General features: G+C 33.8%; 1 protein-coding gene and 3 pseudogenes across 1 annotated transcript; 3 read left to right on the top strand and 1 right to left on the bottom strand.

Annotated features, from left to right (window-relative positions):
• The first annotated feature begins 1759 nt into the window (after positions 1-1759).
• LOC18586158 (F-box protein At2g39490-like) lies at positions 1760-3411 on the top strand (annotated as a pseudogene).
• A 2511-nt stretch (positions 3412-5922) lies between these two features.
• On the top strand, positions 5923-10664 carry LOC18586160 (F-box protein At2g39490-like; annotated as a pseudogene).
• Positions 10665-15999: 5335 nt separating this feature from the next.
• Positions 16000-17768, top strand: LOC108663586 (F-box protein At2g39490-like). Its single transcript, XM_088802701.1, has 3 exons — positions 16000-16965; positions 17087-17251; positions 17454-17768. Exons 1-3 carry the CDS (start codon positions 16000-16002, stop codon positions 17766-17768), a joined length of 1446 nt encoding a protein of 481 aa, XP_088658827.1.
• Positions 17769-19792: 2024 nt separating this feature from the next.
• LOC18586161 (agamous-like MADS-box protein AGL80 pseudogene) lies at positions 19793-20494 on the bottom strand (annotated as a pseudogene).
• Between the last annotated feature and the right edge of the window lie 2735 nt (positions 20495-23229).

Raw genomic sequence — 23229 nt, forward strand, 5'->3', positions numbered from 1 at the left:
GGATTAGTATTCAAGTTTTTTTCTTTTTGTAATCATATTAGGATTTATTTTAATTGAAAAGAAAACTTAACAAGTCCTACACTCTCTAGTGAGCGTGAGATATATGACTATATTATTCATTTATAACATATATGATATGATGATAAATTATTTGGTAACATTATAAAAAATAATAATTTAAGAACTATTAAGCGGTGAGTTATAGTTCTTCTGTTCCTTATTTATCAAAATTGTTTTAGGTTAAATGTAACGAAATGTTTAAAAGTCTACACTTGTTATGGTTCTATAAAAAAGTTAAAATCTTTAAAATCCACTAATTGGGTTATAACTTTCAAGCAAATAAGTGGGACACATATGTATAAGATACATATATTGAACAGGATCTCATTATAGAGCATCAAATAAGCTTGTCATTGTCAACAATTAAAAGGGGCTTTATTACAATTTATTAATTATTCTTAGACTTGAGAGGTCAATACATTTTATTTAATATTTATAATGTTACCAACATGCGATCTTGAATTTAAAGATTATATCCTAATATGGTGGGTTATGTACATTTTGAATAAATTATATTCGATGCTCAATAAATGATTCACCAAGTTCATTGAAACAGATATTGAAACAATTTTTATAAGATTGTCGTACTTAATAAATTTTGACCAGTGTGCTTTCTAAAAATATTTTAAAGTTATATTATTTATATTAATATTGTATATATAAGTGTTTTTGAAGAAAAATATTTTTTAAAGTCTTACAATAATAAAATCATGAATTGGTATTACATTAGTTGGATGTGACAATAAAAATTATTTATCTATGAAGTCCATGAGGAATATGGAATGGTGAAAGGACTTGTTAGTAAAGATTATAATGAAAGGAACTTTATTGATAATTTTTTTCTCTACAAAGTTCAGTTGCAATGTGTTGATAAACATTATTGCAAATAGTGAGTAAATAAAATTTTTAAGTCATTTAAGAAACAAAATAATAATATTAGATTACAAGAATCTTCAAATAAAATATTAATCATGAAATGCTATGGCCTTGAACTCTGTTTGTAAAGAGATTCTTAAAGATGCCAGCCATATTTTTGTTTGGCGTTTTATATATGTCTTGTTTGGTACGGATTGGGCAAATTCAAGTCCATTTGGACCAACTGAAGTAAAGTCCATTAGTACATCCATATATAAGTGAGAAAACCTAAAAACTTAGAAGCTTTCGATCTTTGGAGGCAAAGCACTTGAATTGCTTTTGAGATTTTGTTTTTTATATATGACTCTCTTGTAGTAGATCCTTTACTTTTATATTAAATAACAATGATTATTAGTGAATCCATGAAGACAAATTTCGTTTGTAATGTAGAACCTTTTAGTGACAATTACTTGTCTCCTGGACGAGGCAACCCTATGAAAGCTGAAGAAAAGATGGGAAGGCCTATGAAAGCTGAAGGAAAGAGGGGAAAGAAGAATCCAGAGACAGAACATGATCCAGATGACAGCCAAAGAAACACTGCAAAGGAACGATGGTTAAGTCTTTTGAATGTTATTTTTGTCTGTTGACATTATCAGACCAATCTTACTATTTACCAATGACTCCTTAAGCTATATTTTATTTCTTTTGACTTTTACTATTTGATAGGATCAGACTACTTTCTTTGAAATCCTGTGAGATGAATTTTACTAGTTGATGGGATCAGATTAGTTTCTTCGAAATCCTTGTGACATAAATCTTGTTTTTTTTTTTTTTTAACAAGAATATGGATTTTAAAGATTTAATCAGTTGTTTTCCCTATGAGATCCTTCATCACATCATTACCTTCCTCCCTCTTGAATCAGCTGTCCAAACCACTCTTTCTTTCCACTGGATGGAAAGATCTTTGTTAAAAGGCTTTTGTATGTGGAAGTATAGAAGATGCAGTTGTTAATGTATTTAGCCTTCTTAATGATTTTGCTGAACTTCGTCCACCAAGAAGCAAGAGGGGATTCTAGTTTAACATTGGACAAGATAGCGCCCTCTTAGCTGCCATTGCGCCTAATGATGTACTTCATCTTGATTTCTCTGCTGGGGAACAAGGATTATCGAGATCATTTAATTGGTTGTTACGGATGAATCTTCCGGTGCGTGACAAATGGCCATTTCCCTACAAACATGATAAGCTATTGGAGCTAAATCTGCCATTGCGGCGGTTCAAAATAAAAGCTCTATACCTAGTATCAGCATGCTGCCTTTCCAGCAAGGCGCTTACTTCTATGGTGTCATATTTACCATTTCTTGAGAGTTTGACTATTGCAAAGTGTAATGGGGTACAATCTTTAGATATAGAAAATGCTGCTAGGCTTCAAAAATTAACTGTCTTGGATTGCCCACAATTAGAATATTTCTGTTTTGGAGGTTCCAGTTGCTTAAAGTCTTTCCACTATCGAGGCAGATTAGTGTCTTTTCGGTTTAAACCGTCCTGCAAATTTAATTCTTATCACTCGTTGAATGAACATTTTTGTCGCTGTGGATTCCACTTGGAAGATGCCATGCTTGATTTCAGACAAGGCCCTCTAACACGATGGACATGGGACTTTGAAATGCCTACCAGTGCTGGTCTTAATGGATTCTACAAAATCTGCAATTGTGGTAGCACCACCTTGTTTCAATGCTTCAAATGAATTCTGAACAGCGTAGGTCGTGCTGAATCTCTAACAATGTGCAGATGGCTTTTCGAGGCATGTTTCAATAATTTATCTAAACTCAGTAAAGAAAATTTCAGTTTCATGCTTCTGTACTCCTATCCTCTCATAACTGATTAATCATTGATCAGTTTTATTGTGCTAAACTTATTTTCTTCTGTTCTTTTTTCTTTTATTTAGAAATCATTTTGTAAGAAGTTACCCTCTTCAAGTACAGTCCTTGGCTCTCGTTTGTTGCTGCTCAAAGAGCTTTGGTGGATTGATTGTTCAATGGAGAGAGAAAACATCAATGCCCTACTTTGCTTTCTGAAGCTCTGTCCTAACTTGGAAAGACTATATGTGATTGTAAGTCTTCCCATTTTCTTGATATAAAAATTGGTACTAGTGGAATGTTAGAATGGATTTCACTTTTGTTTGATGAGAAATTAAATGGCTTCAATGATAGAACTCGCAACAATGCATCGATTAATACACAAATTTGATATTCTTCAAATATCTTAACTTACAGATTGATCCTAAATGCTATAACTTGCCTAGCACTGAAAGATTCTCAGCTATAATCAATGTTCCTGATTATAAACTCTATAATCTCAAGTTTGTCAAAGTAGAAGGATGTGCAGATGAGACCAATGAGAATCTGTTTGCAAGGCCGTTGAGAACTTTATTTCTAGGAACTACACTAATTATATCTAATCAAAAGTATACGGTAATCGTTCGAGGTGTCTGGTAAAGGTGCCTAAGCTCATTCGAGGTGTCTGGTAAAGGTGTCCAAGCTGGAGAAGGAAGGGAAGTATCCTTACAAGTCCTGTTCATATAAACTCTTGAATTAAGCTCAATAAGTTTTCATTTATGTTTAATATCATTGTCACGAAGAAGGCAAAATAACATTTTCTTGTATCTTTGAAGATATAATTTTTATTGGATTTTATTTCTGTTGGATTATTGAATTTGTCTAGGAAAAGGTTTTGCATTTTGGACATAGTTAGTTTGGTGACTTGTGTCATATTAGGTTCTTAGTTCATATTTCTAGTTTCCTTTTACGACTGCTAATTAAAAAAAAATGTAGAACAAAATCTGCAGGAGCTGATTGAAAAACATGCAGAATAATTGTCATGAAAATGTGCAAAAAGAAATGCAAGCTAAGATTAAAGTTTCAACCTTCTGAGCATTATGAAATGGTATGGTTTCATAGAGTAGGAAAGTAAGCCTTCCCAGCTCAAATACTGTATCTTTTATCATTTTTGTTGTAAGTATATATAGTACTACTGAAGGATTTTGATGCTGGGGCGTTGTAAAGATACCTAGGTGTTGTGAAAGACATTAATTGTGACGAGGTTGAAAACCTTACTAAGGTGAATCACCAATCTTGATAAAGTTGAAAACCTCACTAAAATGAAAAAATAATCAAAATCCCCCTTTGGTTGGTTAGGTCAAAGATACTAAAACCTCTTACTCTTTAAAAAGAGCTTAGAAAAATAAACACTCTTGTTTAAGAAAATATTCTTTATTAACTCTCAACTTGAATGTCTCATAACTAAGCCTAAGAGTCCTATTTATAGTATTATAAGCTCACGTCCTAATAAAACTCTACTTCTAGTTACCTAATACAATTAGAATAATTAACAAAAAATTTAAATAAAATATGTATTCTATTCTTAAATAGAACATGACTAGCTTAAAGTCCTAATACAAGTAAAAGAAGAATTCTATTATACTTATAATTCTTAAATAATAATAATATACTCCTAAATCAATTAAAATTAATAAAAACTAAATTGAATAAAATACAATCATAGACGCTCTTGCGTTAGATTTGATATTAAGATAAATTAAATGCAAACAGAACTATATATGTATTAACAAATGAATCACATAGTAATGTGCCAATCCTTGAAGATCCCGTCCACTTACCAAAACATGGATTTAAGCCACATTTTAATGGGGATTTCGTTTGAAAACTTTTGTCTCTCTGACCAAACTCAATTTACTTGCATTATAATTAATCCTGGAAAATAATAAAGGGATGCAGCAATTGCTTGTCAATTGGTCCAATATTCTTCGAGAAATATAATTAATAAAACTTAAGGGTACCTAACTTGTCTTTTTTCCACTCATGGCTCATTCTTCTTGCATTATGTAGATGGGTTCTCAAGGTATATTCAATTAATTTTTTCAAATTATATCATTCAGTCTTCAAATTATTTTGCCAGTGGCTTATCTGATGAACTTCTTTGCCAACCATCATTATTCATGACCTTCCCCCTATGGAATCTCTGGTAAGCTACACTGACAAGATTTTTTCTGGCACTAAATTTTAATATATCTGATAGGGAAATATAACACCTTTCTTATCCTTTTTAATTTATATGATCAATTTCATGTGGAAATTCCTAAACAAAATTCTAGTTTACTCCAATCTTACCATCACCCTAACATTGGCGCAAAGGGAATTGAAATGTCCGTCCATTATTTTTCACAATAATAGTTTTTGTGTTTGTGCTGCGAATTGCTTTTTGAGCAGCTAAAGATATGATGCCATTCCAAAGTTAGATGTTTGGTCTAATTTTTTTCAACTTATTTACTTCTTAAAAGTAAAAGACATGCCAAACATGATTTTTTGAGAAGTTCTTAAAAAAAATAGATTTTTTTTTAAAAACAAAATTTTTAAAAGAGGGCTTAAAAAAAAGCTCCGAAGAGGAGCTTTTTTTTTCTCTTCTTTTAAAAATACAAGAAAATTTTTATTTTTGTTTAAAAAATATCTTCATTTATTAAAAATAATTATAATATTACTCTTTCAAAAAAAAGAAATACCTTTTATAATAATTTTAACAAAAATTATAACTTATAAAAAAAAATTTATCAAATAATTTTAGCTTAATTTTAAAAGCTATTATTTTTTATGAGAGTTTCATAATAACTTTTAAGTTAGAAAAAAGTCAAACCAAATAGGCTTTAAAACAACCGCTAAAAGTCTTCGACTTACGTAATTTAAGACTTTGGAATGGCATAATAGTTTTTGGGTGGATAATAAAACAACTGCTTTTAAAAAAAGTATGAAACTCTACCAGTAATTGATTTTTTTTAAGGGAATTAGACAACTCTTGTCTTTGTTGTTTGTTGAAAATAAATCTTCATTGCCAACAGGAAAAATAAATCCTGGAGAAAGAAACAAAGAATTCTTGAAAAAAAAACAGGGGCAAGAAACAAGAAAACACAAAGTCCAGGAAGAACACAGCAAACAATAAAACAACCGAGTTCTAAGAACAAACCACAGTCAATAGCCTTTTGATGGAGGATGGATGGAAAAAATATATATATAGTCATTCCCCATATATATGGTCAAACCACAACCTGAAAAAATATTGATGAAAAAATGGGAAAGAAGAGAAGAATCAAGAAGAGTAATCAATTGAAACAGGGGCATGATCCAGATGGTAATATCCCAAGAAACACAGCAAGGTAAGAACTGTTACTATTTTCTTCTCAACTTTCACTGTTGATCGGTTCCAGCGACTGGAAGGTGGAAGTCTTTCTAGATCAATCTTGTATTTGAACAGGGATTCAGATGTGGTTGATTTAATCAGTTGTTTACATGATGAAATCCTTCACCAAATTATACCCTTATTCCTTCATAAATGGAGGCATCCAGAAAAGGAGCATGCTCCTGATAACAAGAAAAATTGCCGAGCGAGAACTTTTCTATTTATTTTCTTTGGAATTTTATTAGTTTCTGTTATGATCAGACAAATATTTTGAACACATTATGACAGACATGATCTGTTGTGGAAATTACCCAAGAATCAACAAAGATAAAATCCAGAGAAAATAAGCAAACAGAAAAACACAAGAATTTACGTGGTTCGGCCTCTTGCCTACGTCCACGGAGTGAAACTGTTCTTCTATTATTGAGAATTTAAATACAATAAATTGACCTTTATGGTTCCCCAAAACAACCCAAGATCCCTTGCACACTCTTCCTCAATAACCTCCCAAGAACATTCACTCAAACCACTCTAGCTCCACCTAGAGCAAAGGATAGAGTTACAAGATGTTCTCTTTCTAGAGCTCTCAAAGCACTACTTGCAATTCTAAAACCTAGAAATTCACTTTTATAGTATAAAAGTCCAAAGTAGAATGTGATTAGGATTCGATGTGGAATAAGAAGTTTAAAATCATACAACTACTTAATATTGTATACAAACAAAAATCCTAATCAAATAAGATTTAGAATTCTAGTCAACCTAAAACTCAACAAATCTCCACCTTTGACTTGAATTCAAACTCCTTAAACCTCTTCCACTAGTCGCACCTAATTGCAACTTCCTAACTCCACCTACTTTCCAACACCTTGAACAACTCTCCAAGTACAAGACTTTCTAAATCATTGGCCTTTATAATTACCACGACTACACATACCGAATCAAACATGGTCCAACACTTGATTCCACAAAACGACCAATGCACCTGTGTAGCCGTCAAGTCAATGGCACTAATTGACTTCGGAAAGGGACCTCGACGACCCTTCTAATTCACTACTGGCAAGATTTTTCGTCCTTTTACCATCGTCTACACCATGGGAACCTTTCATCACCTCCTCGGCAAATGAAATCTCACTTTGGTAGCTACCATCCCCTGTGCACTGTTCCCATCCTTTCGAGGCCTCGCATTCTAGACGATACAAGCCATTATGCAAATTCCCCCTCATCAGGACCATGTCGCCTTGTGTGACTTTTACTACTCCATCACAAGCAGAATATCCAAACCCTTTGGAGTCTAATAGGCTCAATGATATTAGATTCTTACGCATCTTTGGGACATAGGCCACACCACCCAAAGAGCGCACAACCCCATCAAACATTTTGATTTTCACCACTCCAATACCCATGACCTTCACTATTGACTTATTACCCAAAGTCAAATTTCCAGCCACTCCTTCTTGAAGTAAATCAAAACAATCCTTTTGATAACATATGTGAGTAGTAGAAGCAGAATCTAAATACCAATCAGAATTTACATCCATATTTTCTGAAATTGTAAGGACATCACAATCATCACCTTCAGTAACGAAAGCACACTCACCTTTGTTCTCGTTACTTTCATCCCCTTTTGTAGGACAATCCCTTTTAATATGCCCATACCCTTTGCATTTAAAGCATTGAACATTGTTGGATCTAGACTTGCCACCCTTAAATCCCTTACTAGTTGACTTCCTCCTATTAGTCTCAATTACTAATGCCAAGCCATTTGGATCTCTATCCCCTTCTTTACTTTTCTTTCGGGCTTCACGAGACATTAACGTTGCTTGTGCTTGTTCTAACGTTATTGTATCCATCCCACATATAAGAGATTCCACAAATACCTCATAGGAGTCTGGAAGCGAAGCCAAGAACAATAGTGCCTTTTCCTCTTCCTCCACCTTGACATCAACCTTCTTCAACTGATCAATGATTCCATCGAATTCATTCATATGCTTCATGAGGTCTCCATTCTCCTCCATATTTAAGCGATACAACTTTCGCCTAAGCTGCAACTTGTTAGAAAGACTTTTCGCCAAGTAAATTTTCTCTAACTTTGCCCATAATCTTAGAGCAGAATCCTCATCAATAACATGATTAAACACATTATCTCCAATGCAAAGTCGAATAGTGCTCACACACCTTTGCTCTAACTCTGCCCATTCAACATCCTTCATGTCATCTGGTTGCCCTTCCTCCTTTCCTAGCAAGGGGCGCATTAAACCTTGCTGCACAAGGAGATCTTTCATCCTTCTCTGCCACTGCGTGAAACTAGTCTTCCCATCAAACTTCTCAATTGAAAAATTCGTAGAACTAGTAACTTTCGACATCCTTGTTGAATCTTGAATTTACCGAACCTGAAGCTCTGATACCAGTTTGTTGTGGAAATTGCCCAAGAATCAACAAAGATAAAATCCAGAGAAAATAAGCAAACAGAAAAACACAAGAATTTACGTGGTTCGGCCTCTTGCCTACGTCCACGGAGTGAAACTGTTCTTCTATTATTGAGAATTTAAATACAATAAATTGACCTTTATGGTTCCCCAAAACAACCCAAGATCCCTTGCACACTCTTCCTCAATAACCTCCCAAGAACATTCACTCAAACCACTCTAGCTCCACCTAGAGCAAAGGATAGAGTTACAAGATGTTCTCTTTCTAGAGCTCTCAAAGCACTACTTGCAATTCTAAAACCTAGAAATTCACTTTTATAGTATAAAAGTCCAAAGTAGAATGTGATTAGGATTCGATGTGGAATAAGAAGTTTAAAATCATACAACTACTTAATATTGTATACAAACAAAAATCCTAATCAAATAAGATTTAGAATTCTAGTCAACCTAAAACTCAACATGATCGATGTTGTTTTTTCAACAGTAATTTGGATCCTAATGATTTCATCAGTCGTCTACCTGACAACATCTTTTACCACATCATTTCCTTCCTCCCTTTTGAATCTGCTGTCAGAACCACGTTTCTTTCTACTCAGTGGAAAGACCTTTGGAAAGAAGCTTTGTGGCTTCGGTCCATGATGTAACAATGGAAGATGCTGTTACTGCTATATCCAGCTTTGTTGACGATTGTGAACAAGATCGACCACGAAATAAGTGGGGGCTCAAAGTCGAGTTGGGCCATGGTAGAGTCTTCGTAGCTGCTATTGCGCCCAATAATTCCTTGTAACTTGATTTCTCTGCTGGTCAACAAGAATTCCCAAGGCCATTTGATTGGTTGTTGAAGCTGAATCTTGCACCTCGTTACCATTGGCCATCTCGTTGGTATGGACTTGGTTGGATGCTGGAGGAACCATGTTGCAATACAAAGAAATTAAAATCCTTGTATCTAATATCAGTAAGCTATCCTTCTAAGGAGGTGGTTTCATCTATGGTGTCGAGTTTTCCATTTCTCGAAAGCGTGACTATCGCAAAATGCAATGGCTTATGATCTTTGCAAATAAAAGATGCTAGAGAGCTTCATAAATTAGTTGTCTTGGACTGTCCCCAATTAGAATCTGTCAGGTTTGAGGGTTCCAACTTAACATCTTTCCAATATAGAGGTAGATTGGTGTTATTTGAGTTTGAACTTTCCTCTAATGATGATCGACCTATATTTCCCAATTGGTCTCCGTCTCCCTTCAAGTTCCAACTGAATGATGCCATGCTTGATTTCAGACGAGGCCCTCCTATATACAATAGCTTCAATTGTAATGGCTTCAAATTAATCCTCAAAAGCGTTAAAAATGTTAACTCTCTAACACTATGTAGATGGGTTTTCGAGGTATGTTCCAGCAATTTATCCATTCTCAAAATGATTTTTTCAGGCTTCTGTACTCCTAAATACTCATGACTCAAACTTTGATCAATTTTATTTGCAGGCATTGATCTCCTTGGTGTTATCATCTCTAAGTAGAGACAGTGAGATTCGTTTATACGGGCTGACAGAGATGTGGTGGATTGATTATTCAATGGACAGAGACAATTTTAATTCCCTACTCAGCTTTCTTAAACTCTGTCCTTGTTTGGAAAGACTTCATGTGACTGTAAGTCATCCCATTTTCATGATACAAGTAGATTTTTACTTGGTGAACAATTGAGTGATTGTGATGGTAGGAACTCACAGCAATGCTACCATTAATTACTCTTCATCACACTTGCAGATTGATCCTGAAAGCTATAACATGGGAAGCACAAAGCAGTGCACAGCTAAAGTCAATGGACTCAGGAAACTCAATCATCTCAAGCCGCTGAAACTTGAAGGATTTGCAAATGAAAACAAGGAGATTTTGTTTGCAAAGCGGTTGAGACCTTTTTTCAGAATGAAACCAGTGATCCTAGCTAAGTCGAAGGGGACTTGTTTGCGGCGTCTGGTTAAAGAACTTGAGCTGGAAAAAGAAGGGAAGGATCCTTACAAGTTTAAAGAGGTTAAAAATTTCTATGAAACACGTCATGATCATGCTCATATGAAGTTCTAGCTGTCTCGCATAATTAATTTCCCTGTCAAGGAGTGGAAAACATAAGTTTAAGTTTGCAGCATTGGATTTGTAAGGAGTTCATTTACACCATGAATTTTGTCTACAAAAGCCCTTCTGATTTTTGGACAGAGTATACTCTGACTCCTATTCCAATATCCCTTGTATAACCTTTATTATTGCAACAGAGATTAAGAAAAATTGTTTTATTTATTTTTTTGGTGTTATGCAATTGTGGTTGGGAGGCTACTATTTTTGATGAAAACTTATAAAGAGAAGAAGCTTTGCCAATTAAAGGTGAGTGTTATTGAATCATTGTTTCAGGAAAGAAGGCTTTGGCTTAATCAATTAGAAATTACATATGGTTAGGAAGGTAAGGGAAGAATGGAGGTCAAACATCATATAAAATCTAGTCAGTTCTCGTACTCCAAAAACATGAGGAAAAAGGAAAGAATAAAGAGATTACATTCAGGTGCAAAAAATTGGGTTAGTAGGTGAGAACAGAAAATTTGATTTGGAAACAAACGCATGACTTAAATTACATTGATTCAATCAAAATTATATGAATCGCCAATGATAGGTGAAGTAGAGGCAGAGTACCAGAGACATTCCTTTCAGGATTCAATTCTCTTCCATGCTTACAAAAGAATGAAATTTAAGCTACTGACAAAAGTTTTCTTGTAATAAATTGTATTGCATAAAAATGGGAATATAACAGTTTTCTTATCCTTATAGAGATATTTGTCTAGCTTAGCTACCTAAACAAAGGTGAAAAGAGATAATTAACTTATTATATGAAAAAATGACTTTGTGACAACAAAGTCAATTCACATTACTTGCATTCTAAGTCTTATAGAAGAGGCAATCCTATATAGACTTTATTTGTTGAGTTCTTTCCTGGAAAGTTCAAAGTCAAACCCCATCTATGTCTTTGAATAGGCAACTAACATCTCCAGTATTTTCTTTTGAAAATACTATTAATTTTGCAAACCTCTGAAAGCTGAAGAAAAGATGGGAAAGAAAAGTATGATGAAGAAGAAGAATCCAGAGACAAAACATGATCCAGATGACAACCAAAGGAAAACTGCAAAGGAACAACTGTTAGTATTTTCTTTTGAATGTTATTTTTGTATGCTGACATTATCAGACCAATTTTAGTCCTTGCCAATGATTCTCTTATAATAGCACAAGAAAACACTGGTATAACTTTTTTTGAATTTTACTTGACGTCGGGGCGTTGTAAAAACACCTGCACGTTGTGAAAGACACCAATCGTGGCGAGGTTGGAAACCTCACTAAGGTGAATTACTAATCTTGGCAAGATTGAAAACCCCACTAAGGTTAAAAATAGCCAAAATCTCACTTTGATTGGCTAGGCCAAAGATACTAAAACCTTTTATTCTTTAAAAAGAGCTTAGAGAAATAAACACTCCTACTTAAGAAAATATCATTTATTAACTCTCAACTCTGAATGTCTCATAACTAAGCCTAAGGGTCATATTTATAGTATTATATGCCCAAATCCTAATAAAACTCTACTCTTAGTTGTATAATATAATTAGAATAATTAATAAGAGATTTAAATAAAATAGGTGTTCTATTCCTAAATAGAACATGACTAGCTTAAAATCCTAATACAAGTAAAGGAAGAATTTTAATATACCTATAATTCCTAAATCAACTAAAATTAATAAAAATTAAATTAAATAAAATATAATCCTAGACGCTCCTACGTCATTCTCCTCTGGTCAGAAGAACTCAGCTCTGACGAGTAGGCCTTGACATACTCCATGTTTGGATCCACATACTGTCATAGTCCATACCAACCATTTGAACAATTCATCCATTGTTTTGAAGGTTGTTTTCCATTTATCTCCAAGTTGTATTCGAATTTGATGATATCCTTTCTTCAAATTGATCTTCAAAAACACTCTAGAGCCAATGAACATGCCATCCAATCGAGGGATAGGAAAATCATACTTAACTGTAGTCTTGTTAACGGTATAGTTGTCCACAAAGCTTCTCGATAAGTTTCTCAAACTTTGGTTGACCAATTTTGTTTGACCATATATGGGTGAAGATACTTCATTCTCCTTGGAGACTAATAAGAAACATAAATGGTTTGACTCCGGATAAGCCTTATTTAAACCAGACACAGTGATAAGTGCTTTATCTTCCTTTTGTCTCTTTGGTCGATTTTCTGGTTTTAATGGAGTCAACATAATTTTTACTCCCTCATTGATGAAGGAATAAGTATTCTTGTATCCATCATAGTGAGCTCGACGATCATATTGCCATGCTTTCCTAACAACAAGTGGCATGCGTCCATTGGGATAACATCACACTAGATTTCATCTTCATACTTATTTGAACACAACAGTGCTTTGTTACCCTTACTTCGTATCCTTTTCTCAGCCATTGTAGCTTGTAAGGATGAGGATGTACTTCAGTTGGAAGTTTCAACTTTTCCACCATGTAGTTGGCAACAACATTCTCACAACTTTCACTATCAATAATGACATCATAAACCTTCCTTTGGGATGTGCACCTTGTATAGAATATATTGTGACGAAGCCAACTTTCATCTTTAGTCATTATGGCAGTGTTAAGGTTACGACAAACAATAAGAAATGTCCAAATCGAAGAATTATTTCCTTAGTAGAAGAAGAAGATTATGTGAATTGGGAAAAATTAGAACCAGTCTATGATGAGTATAATGACGAAGAGATAGAAGAAGTTTCTGCTGACCATGGAGAAACTCTTATTGTTTGTCATAACCTTAACACTGCCATAATGACTAAAGATGAAAGTTGGCTTCGTCACAATATATTTTATACAAGGTGCACATCCCAAGGGAAGGTTTGTAATGTCATTATTGATAGTGAAAGTTGTGAGAATGTTGTTGCCAACTACATGGTGGAAAAGTTGAAACTTCCAACTAAAGTACATCCTCATCCTTACAAGCTACAATGGCTAAGAAAAGGAAACGAAGTAAAGGTAACAAAGCACTATTGTGTTCAATTCTCTATTGGAAATAAGTATGAAGATGAAGTTTGGTGTGATGTTATCCCAATGGATACATGCCACTTGTTGTTAGGACGACCATGGCAATATGATCGTTGAGCTCACTATGATGGATACAAGAATACTTATTCCTTCATAGTGAGCTCGACAATCATATTGCCATGGCCGTCCTAACAACAAGTGGCATGCATCCATTGGGATAACATCACACCAGACTTCATCTTCATACTTATTTCCAATAGAGAATTAAACACAACAGCGCTTTGTTACCGTTACTTCTTTTCTTTTTCTCAGCCATTGTAGCTTGTAAGAATGAGGATGTATTTCAGTTGGAAGTTTCAACTTTTCCACCATGTAGTTGACAATAACATTCTCACAACTTCCACTATCAATAATGACATCACAAACCTTCCCTTTGGATGTGCACCTTGTATAGAATATGTTGTGACAAAGCCAACTTTCATCTTTAGTCATTATGGCAATGTTAAGGTTACGACAAACAATAAGAGCTTCTCCATAACCAGCAGAAACTTATTCTATCTCTTCGTCATCATACTCATCATAGACTGATTATAATTTTTCTCAATTCACATAATCTTCTTTTTCTACTAAGGAAATAATTCTTTGATTCGGACAATCAGAAGCAATATGTCCAAATCCTTAGCATTTGAAGCACTTTTTGTTGACATTAGAAGCACGAGTAGAAGTAGTCTATTTATCGTTACTACTTACAGTTTTGGAAGAGTTTACCTTTAGAGGCAGAATGGTTACTGAACTCTGACTTTCATCGTTTGAGGTAGATTCTTGTTGTCTAGATGAACTCATTGACCTTTTTCATGATCGTTGTTTTTCAACCTTTAATGCTAATTTGATGACATCATTTAGGTTCCAATATAGTTGTAGTTAAACAACATCTGCAATTTCAACATTGAGACCCCCAAGATAACGAGCTATAGTTTGTTCTTCAGGCTCATGGACATCGCACTTCATGAGAAGTTGTTCAAACTCCATTGTGTATTCTTCTATCGACATTGTTTTTTGCCTCAAGTTATGAAATTTAATAAAAATTTCTTGTCGATAATGCTCAGGAAGGAACTTACGCTTGAGTTCTCGATGCATCTTATCCCATGTTCTGATCTTGTTGCGCTCTCCTCTTTCTCGTTGCCTTTTGAGATTTTCCCACCAAATAGAAGCGTGCCTCTTCAATTTAATTGCCACAAGTTTCACATGTTTTTCATCTGAGATATATTTGAGTTCGAAAACTCTTTCCATTGTGTAGAGCTAGTCAAGGAAGTCATCAGGATGAAGTTTTCCTTCAAACTCAGGAATGTTGACTTTGATTCCCAAATCTCTAGTAGCAGCAGTTCTCAGGCGACGAATAGGTACTTCTTCATCAGATGATGAATTTTGATGAAATTGGTTAGTATTGTTCTCTTCATCACTAGAGCTATAATTATTGATTTGAGCATCACGTCTTGCGAGTTGCTCTTGTAATTCTTGAATTTGCTGAAGTAGTTCTGCAATATTGATTTCGTGATATTCTCTTTGACGATTTTGACGTCTTGGCAGCATTTTATTGCATGATGATGATGATGTGGTGATGTAGGGAAAAAAAAATGATGATATAACTATAAAGCAATAAATAAAATTACCCGAACAAGGAGTATCGAAACTCGACAGCGAACCTGAACTATGCAACGAATAATGATCCTCCTGCTCTGATACCAAACTGATGCCGGGGCGTTGTAAAGACACTTGGGCGTTGTGAAAGACACCAATCGTGGCTAGGTTGAAAACCTCACTAAAGTGAATCACCAATCTTGGCAAGGTTGAAAACCCCACTAAGGTTAAAAATAGTTAAAATCCCACTTTGGTTGGCTAGGCCAAAGATATTAAAGTCTCTTACTCTTTAAAAAGAGCCTAGAGAAATAAACACTCTTACTTAAGAAAATATTATTTATTAACTTTCAACTCTGAATGTCTCATAACTAAGCCTAAGGGTCCTATTTATAGTATTATAGGCCCAAATCCTAATAAAACTCTACTCTTAGTTGTCTAATACAATTTGAATAATTAATAAGAGATTTAAATAAAATAAATGTTCTATTCGTAAATTAAACATGACTAGCTTAAAATCCTAATACAAGTAAAGAAAGAATTTTAATATACCTATAATTCTTAAATCAATTAAAATTAACAAAAATTAAATTAAATAAAATATAATCCTAAACGCTCCTGTGCCATTACTATTTGATAGGATCAGACTATTTTCCTTGAATTCCTTGTGAGATAAATCTTGTTTTTCTACAGGAATATGGATCTTAAAGATTTCATCAGTTGTTTCCCCGATGAGATCCTCTGTCACATCATTACCTTCCGCCCTTTTGAATCTGCTGTCCAAACGACTTTTCTTTCTACTCGATGGAAAGATCTTTGGAAAAAGGCTTGTGTACTACATGGTACCATTGAAGATGCTGTAGTTACCATATTGAGCCTTCTTAATGATTTAGCTGACCTTCATCCACCAAGAAATAAGTGGGGGTTCCAGTTTAACTTTGGCCATGGTAGAACCCTTTTTGCACCTAATAATACACTTCATCTGGATTTCTCCGCTGGGGAACAAGAACTGTCAAAGTCATTTGATTGGTTGTTACCGTTGAATCTTCCAAAGCGTGATAGATGGCCATTTCCTTACAAATATGTGAAGATATTGGAGCTAAATCCCCCATTGCCTACCGATCAGCAGTTCAAAATAAAAGCTCTGTATCTAATATCAGTATACCGCCTTTCTAGCAAGGCGCTTACTTCTATGGTGTCATATTTACCATTTCTTGAGTGTTTGACTATTGCAAAGTGTAATGGAGTACAATCTTTAGATATAGAAAATGCTGCAAGGCTTCAAAAATTAACTGTCTTGGATTGCCCACAATTAGAATATTTCTCTTTTGGAGGCTCTTGTTTAAAGTCTTTCCAATATCGAGGCAGATTAGTGTGTTTTCGGTTTAATGTTTTCTGTAGTTGTAATTCTTATCTCTCGTGGCTTTCACGTATGCTTCACTGTGGATTATGCTTGGAAGATGCCATGCTTGATTTCAGACAAGGCCCTCTAAAACATTGGACATGGGACTTTAAAAAGTCTTCCTTTTATACTCCTTATTATTATGGATTATACAAAAGAAGCTGCAATTGTGGCTGCACCACCTTGTTTCAATGCTTCAAATCCATTTTGGAAAGCATAGATGGTGTTGAATCTCTAACACTATGTAGATGGCTTTTCGAGGCATGTTTCACTAATTTATCTAAACTCAGTAATCAAATTTTCAGTTTCATGCTTCTGTTCTCGATCTTTGATCAGTTTTATTATACTAAACTTATTTTCTTCTGTTTTTTTTTTTATTTAGAAATCATTTTGCAAGAAGTTACCTTCTTCAAGCATAGACTTTGAAGTTTGTTTCAACGAGCTCAAAGAGCTTTGGTGGATTGATTGTTCAATGGAGAGAGGAAATATCAATGCACTACTTTGCTTTCTGAAGCTCTGTCCTAACTTGGAAAAACTCTATGTGACTGCAAGTCTTCCCATTTTCTTGATATGTTTTGCATTTTTATGATACAAGCATAATGCTGTTGAGAAAAATTGGAATTAGTGGAATATTAGAATGGATTTCACTTTTGTTTGATGAGAAATTAAATCACGTGAAGGATAGAACTCGTAACTATGTAACGATTCATGCACAAATTTGATACTCTTCAAACATCTTAACTTTGCAGATTGATCCCAAATGCTATGACTTGCCTAGCACTGAAATATTCTCAGCTATATTTGCTGGTTCTGATAAACTCAATAATCTCAAGTTTGTCAATTTAGAAGGATGTGCAGATGAGACCAAAGAGATGTTCTTGGCAAGGCGGTTGATACCTTTGTTCCTAAGAACTCCACTAATTATATCAAAACGAGATGGGAGGTGTCTGAGGAATTTGGTAAAAGTGCCTAAGCTGGAGAAGAAAGGGAAGTGTCCTTTCAAGTTTAAACTGGTTGAAAATTCTCCTGAAATATATTCTGATCATGTTCATATGAAACTTTAAATTAAACTCAAAAAGGTTTCACTTATGCTTAATTTCATTGCCAAGAAGAAGAAAGCAAAATTCAGTTTTGTAACTTTGAACTGATAAGGACATGGTTTTTATTTTTCTTGAATTATTGAGTTTGTCCAGGAAAACATTTTGATTTTTGGACATGGTTATAGTTTGTGGCTTGTTTCATGTTAAGTTCATATTTCTAGCTTTCTTTTATAATTGCTTATTAAAAAAACAAATGCAGAACAAAATCAGCCCGACCTAATTGAAAACCATGCAGAGTAATTGCCATCAAAAGGTGCCAAAAGAAACAAGTCATGCAAGCTAAGATTAAAGTTTCAACCTTGCGTAACCATTATGCATGCTGAAAAAGTTTTATATTTATCAAACAATTACATTAATTCAATCAAAATTATATGAATCACCAATGACAGGTCAAGTAGAGGCAGAGTACTGGACACAATCCTTTTAGGATTCAATTCTCTTCCATCTTACAAAAGAATGAAATTTAAGCTACTGACAAGAATAACAGAAATCATTTGCATGTAAAATTTATGAACAGAAGTGTAAAATCTTTACAAATAAAAAGAGCTAGAGGGCTTGATAAATTAGTTGTCCTGGAAAGCAGTTGAAAACTTTATTCAGAATGAGGCCACAGATCTTCACTAAGTCCAAAGGGGCTTGTTTGCGGCTACAGGTTAAAGTAACTAAGCTGGCAAATGAAGGGATCAGGGATGCATACCAGTTTGAAGAGGTTAAAAATGTCCATGAAATTTGTCCTGATCATGATCATATGAAGTTCTAACGGTCTCATACATTTTATTTCTTTGTCAAGTAGAGGCAGAGTACTAGAGACATTCCTTTCAGGATTCAACAATTCTCTTGCATCTTACAAAAGAATGAAATTTAAGCTACTGACCAGAGTTGTCTGGCAAGAAATTGTATTACTGAAACAATGGGAATATTTCACATTGTTGTTGGTCTGATAATATTTCACAAAAAAAAAAACTCATAAAAATATTTCAAAATAAGAAGTTGAAATTTGATGAGCAAAAGGGAAATTTGACTAGGCTAGACTACTAGTAATAGAAAATAAAAAGAACTAAACTTTATGATTGATAGTTTGACTAGTTAAAAGTATTTGTATTAAAGATTTTTCAATGCTTCTGAACTATTTATTGTTTTTCGTTTTTTTCGTTACTTTTATCGTTTTTAGTTATGATTTGAACAACTAATCTCTTAAAATTTTGATAAAATTTGATTGTCTTTCCAAAAAAAAAAAAAGAAAAGGCAATAACGGTTACTAACGAACTCTATGTCTCTACAAATACGTACCGTTATCTTTCATAAAAAATTAAAAGGTATCATATTACATTAATTATTTTCTTTTTGGATCAGGAAGGTTGGTGATTTCTTATTCATGATTCACTGATTGCTTCAATCTGATACATGTTAGTACAACTTGTATAACATGAAAGTTATGTGATAAAATGATTTTGATAAACATATTGCTTGTGCTTATATGCCAGAATAAAATTGAAGAGGTTGACTATCATTGACTTACATTACATGTTGATTTGGCTGACTTCTTCTTCTTCTTCTTCTTTTTTTGCTGAATCAGAAACAATTTTATTGAATATGAATGATTGATACAAAATCTGATCAACTGAAGGAGATCATATTAAAGCTTACAAGAGCACACCATGAGGAGAGAACTGAAACAACACCCAATACAGCAAAGAAACAACACCCTACAACAAAAACCATAAGAAACAACAAAATTGAAACAACACCCGACACCCAAACATGATAAGTTGTCTATAGCAATAGAACTCATGATATGTGATAACAATCATAATATTTGAATCATAAGGAATTTATTTAGGTACATTAGATTCAAGGGCTGATTGTGAGCAAGAAAAGAAAATGTAAATAACTTAAACTAGAACATCAAAACATGCAATGAGAACATCCCTAGACATAACACAAGCAGACAGACAGTACTGAAACTGTGATACGCATAGCTGTTTTTCCTAAGGGAAAAAGGCAGTGGGGTTGTTATCCCCAAATGGGAGCACCAAACCAAGTCCCACGTCATCTGATGGGTGCATCAGCTCCTCGATCATCTGTTGCCAATCCTCTATTTCCGTGCTCGCCTCACGTTCTGGACTCTCCGCTTGCACCTTCTCTCCACTCTTCAGCATCGCTTCTGGTGTTGCCATTGCTGCTGCTGCTGCTGCTACAGACCCTTGGGAATCAGACGCCTTGGTAAGCGTATCAATCCTCTTGTCAATATCCTCCAGGTTTTGCTTGAGTAACCAACCGAGGTCATTCAAATCCATCATGTTCAAACTCTCCAACCCTTGTCCAGCCAGGCATTGGAACATGACTTGTGTGATCTCTTTCTCACGATTGTCCTTAGACTGTCTCTGGAGCTGTTGGTTGGCGTTTGCAATCCTTTGCCTAAGGAAACTCTCTTGGTTCATCATCTTCGTGCTTTGATCCATCGTAAGCATCATCTTAAACTCCGAGAGCACACTTTGGGCTCCCTCAGGGGATGGCCAAACCACAGGTTGAGTGTCGTAAGGACTGTAGATAATCACACAAACTTCTATCCCACAAAGGGTACTCAATTCGCTCGCCTTCTTCAACAGACCATTCTTTCTTATCCTGAAGCTAGCTTTCCTTGCAGAATCATCGGTGATATAGGAAAACTTCTCCTTCCTTGGAGTCATGGCTGCCTAGAAAGCAAAGAATTGGAATTGAAAGCTTTCTATGCATTTTTTACCCAAACAGCCTATGCTATATATAGAGATGAAGGGATCCCATTGTTCTTATCGCAAGATTATAGTGGTATTGGTCCTTGTTGCACATATTAATGATGACTTAATAGGAAAGGAAAAACTATCAGGGCACTCCTTGACTTTCATCAAAAAATACCATTATAGTCTTTTATTTGAAGTGGATTGATGCAAACGTTGACAAAATATCTTTGTGGAGGGAGTGAAAATTTGCTCAAAACAATGCAATTATAGCTGTAAAGGATATGAACAGATCTTGGTCTAAGGATATCAAAGCTGTAATGTTACAAACAAAATTCAATTTGAGAAGTTGGTTGGAATTGGGCTGGCTTCTCTTACATAAGACATGATGATTCTTGTTTCCATGATAGGATCTAGCATGAATCATAAAATGTTTTTGGGTTTTATTCATCCATTCATATACATTTGGTATTTTGTTTTTTATTTCTAATTTTGGTAATTACAGATCACACATTTAAGTGTGACAATTAAGAAAGGACAGGAAGATCTATGATGTCAATCCCATAGTCTAAAAAAATGCTCTTGTTCAGACAGAAATTACACATGCAGACAAATGTTTAATTGTTCCTTATCAATAGGATGGTTTAAGGAGAAATCACTCATGTTTTAATTTGATATGTGTGTATCCGGCGCTTAGAAAATTTTGATCCCATAGTCCGTTATCGAATGTAACTAGTATCAAAGAGTTATGTTAGAGTTCCGTCATTAGATTAAACAAGATTAGTCCATTCCATCAAATTTAGATACCTCATTTGTAACACGAATAACGGAAAGTTAGATTATTAATATATAACATTAGATAAGAATTAAATAATAAATGATATTTTTTTAGTGAGTTTTCTTTTTTTCCCCATTTAAATAAATTTTTCTTTTTAATTTCAAAAAGTAAAAAGTATGTTTGAAATGTAGAATTTTTTTTTAGAAAATAGGGTTAAAAAATGATATAATTTTGAAACAATCAAAGATACATAAATAGTATGTAGCATATTCCAATTACAATTTTTGCAACTTAATTAGTCTAATATATTAATAAGGAATGTAAGGTGAATATTAAGGAATGTAAGGTGGTGTATTATTTTGTTAAAATGGTAAGAGGATGGCTGTTTAGATTTTTGTATAATCAAAACATATTTTGCTCTTTCTTAATTTACACCAACATTTTATTTTTGTGTATGCATTATGTAGGTAGACAGGGTTTTTGCTATAGTAGACTTTTAAATTGAGCTATTTTGTTTAATTTTATTTTGATTTTTTTTCATCGCTAAACCAAAAACTTTGAGTTAATAATTATTCTAATTTTCATATTTTCCTAAACTTCAAAAACGTGAATCCAAATAAATATGTTGTTTATCCAATATTATTTAAAAAAATCTCATAAAAATTTTCAAAAAACAAAAAAGCTGAAATTTGATTAGCAAAAGGGAAATTTAACTAGGCTAGACTATTAGTAATAGAAAAGAAAGAATTGTAATGGTCAACTTATGACTGATGGGTTGACAAAAATAAAAGTATCTCATAGTAAAGATTTTTTTACATTTTGTAATATTTATTACCTGTTAGGTTTTTTTCGTTATTTTTGTCCGTTTTTAGTTATAATTTGAAGAACTGATCTTTTAAAAATTTAATAAAATTTCATTAGCTTTCCAAAAAAGAAAGTGAAAAGAAACGATGATAACGGTTATTAACTAAATCTATGTTTCTATAAAATATGTATTTTTATCTTTTATTAAAAATTAAAAAAATTCATATTTCACTAATTATTTTCATTTTGGATAAAAAAAGATTGACAATGTCTTATCCATGACTTACTCACTGCTTCAATTCGATGCATGTTAGTACTACTTTTTCTTGGTTTCTTCACAACATATATTGCCCACTCTTCAACCTTTAGACATGACATTAATGTTTAGTTTACCCCTACTCTTCAACCTTGTGCTGAATAATCAAAGGTGGCTCTTAATTTTCATTCCCTTCTGCATTCTAATTTATTGCTGATTTTATTCATGTCCAAAGAACCAAATCAAACCAAACCAATCCTTAATCATGAAATTTTTAACTTAGTTAATGTATATATATAATTTCCAATATTTTTATTATTTCTATTGCAATGCACTGCTCTGAGCCCAAGGTATTGGCTTTGTCGAGAGGAAGATGAGAGTCAAGCTGTTGTCTATCCTTCTCTTCTTGTCGTACTTACATTGCACGCCCTCTTCTGTCTTTGACTTGCTCTGCCTACCATGATGAATGTTTTGTCTTTTTCATATATCGAATTTTAATCTATACATATATATATATATATATATATGTATATAAGAACTAACATATCTTTCAAGAACAAACATATTTTAATCTATTTATATGTATAAAAAACATATGTTTTGGCTCTTTTTAGGCCTTGTTTGATCAGCACAGGGATCAATTTTCTTGTGTCCTCGTTTGCGGTAGTAAAAGAAAAAAAAAAAAAAAACGTAGTCTTTGAATTTTGAACTAATGTGGATTTCTTTTTTTGGGTTCTGTCTTTATGTGCTATGCTGCTTGTTATGAGAAATAGCTTGGTTGTATTGAGTCTTTGAGCTTCTGGGTAGTTGTGACCTTGATGGGTGGGGTGGTTGTGGTCAAGTCTTAGGGTATGAGAGTTTTTGACTAGG

Source organism: Theobroma cacao, chromosome 10, assembly GCF_053813885.1.
Source record: "Theobroma cacao isolate CCN51 chromosome 10, ASM5381388v1, whole genome shotgun sequence".
Classification (NCBI taxonomy): Eukaryota; Viridiplantae; Streptophyta; class Magnoliopsida; order Malvales; family Malvaceae; genus Theobroma; species Theobroma cacao.

Excerpts from the sequence above, each read along its gene's own strand:
- LOC108663586 (XM_088802701.1), top strand. The coding sequence starts at position 16,000 with ATGGATCTTAAAGATTTCATCAGTTGTTTCCCCGATGAGATCCTCTGT. Across the intron at positions 16,966-17,086 it reads TATGTAGATGGCTTTTCGAG|AAATCATTTTGCAAGAAGTT; the intron begins GCATGTTTCACT and ends TTTTTTATTTAG. Across the intron at positions 17,252-17,453 it reads TGGAAAAACTCTATGTGACT|ATTGATCCCAAATGCTATGA; the intron begins GCAAGTCTTCCC and ends TTAACTTTGCAG.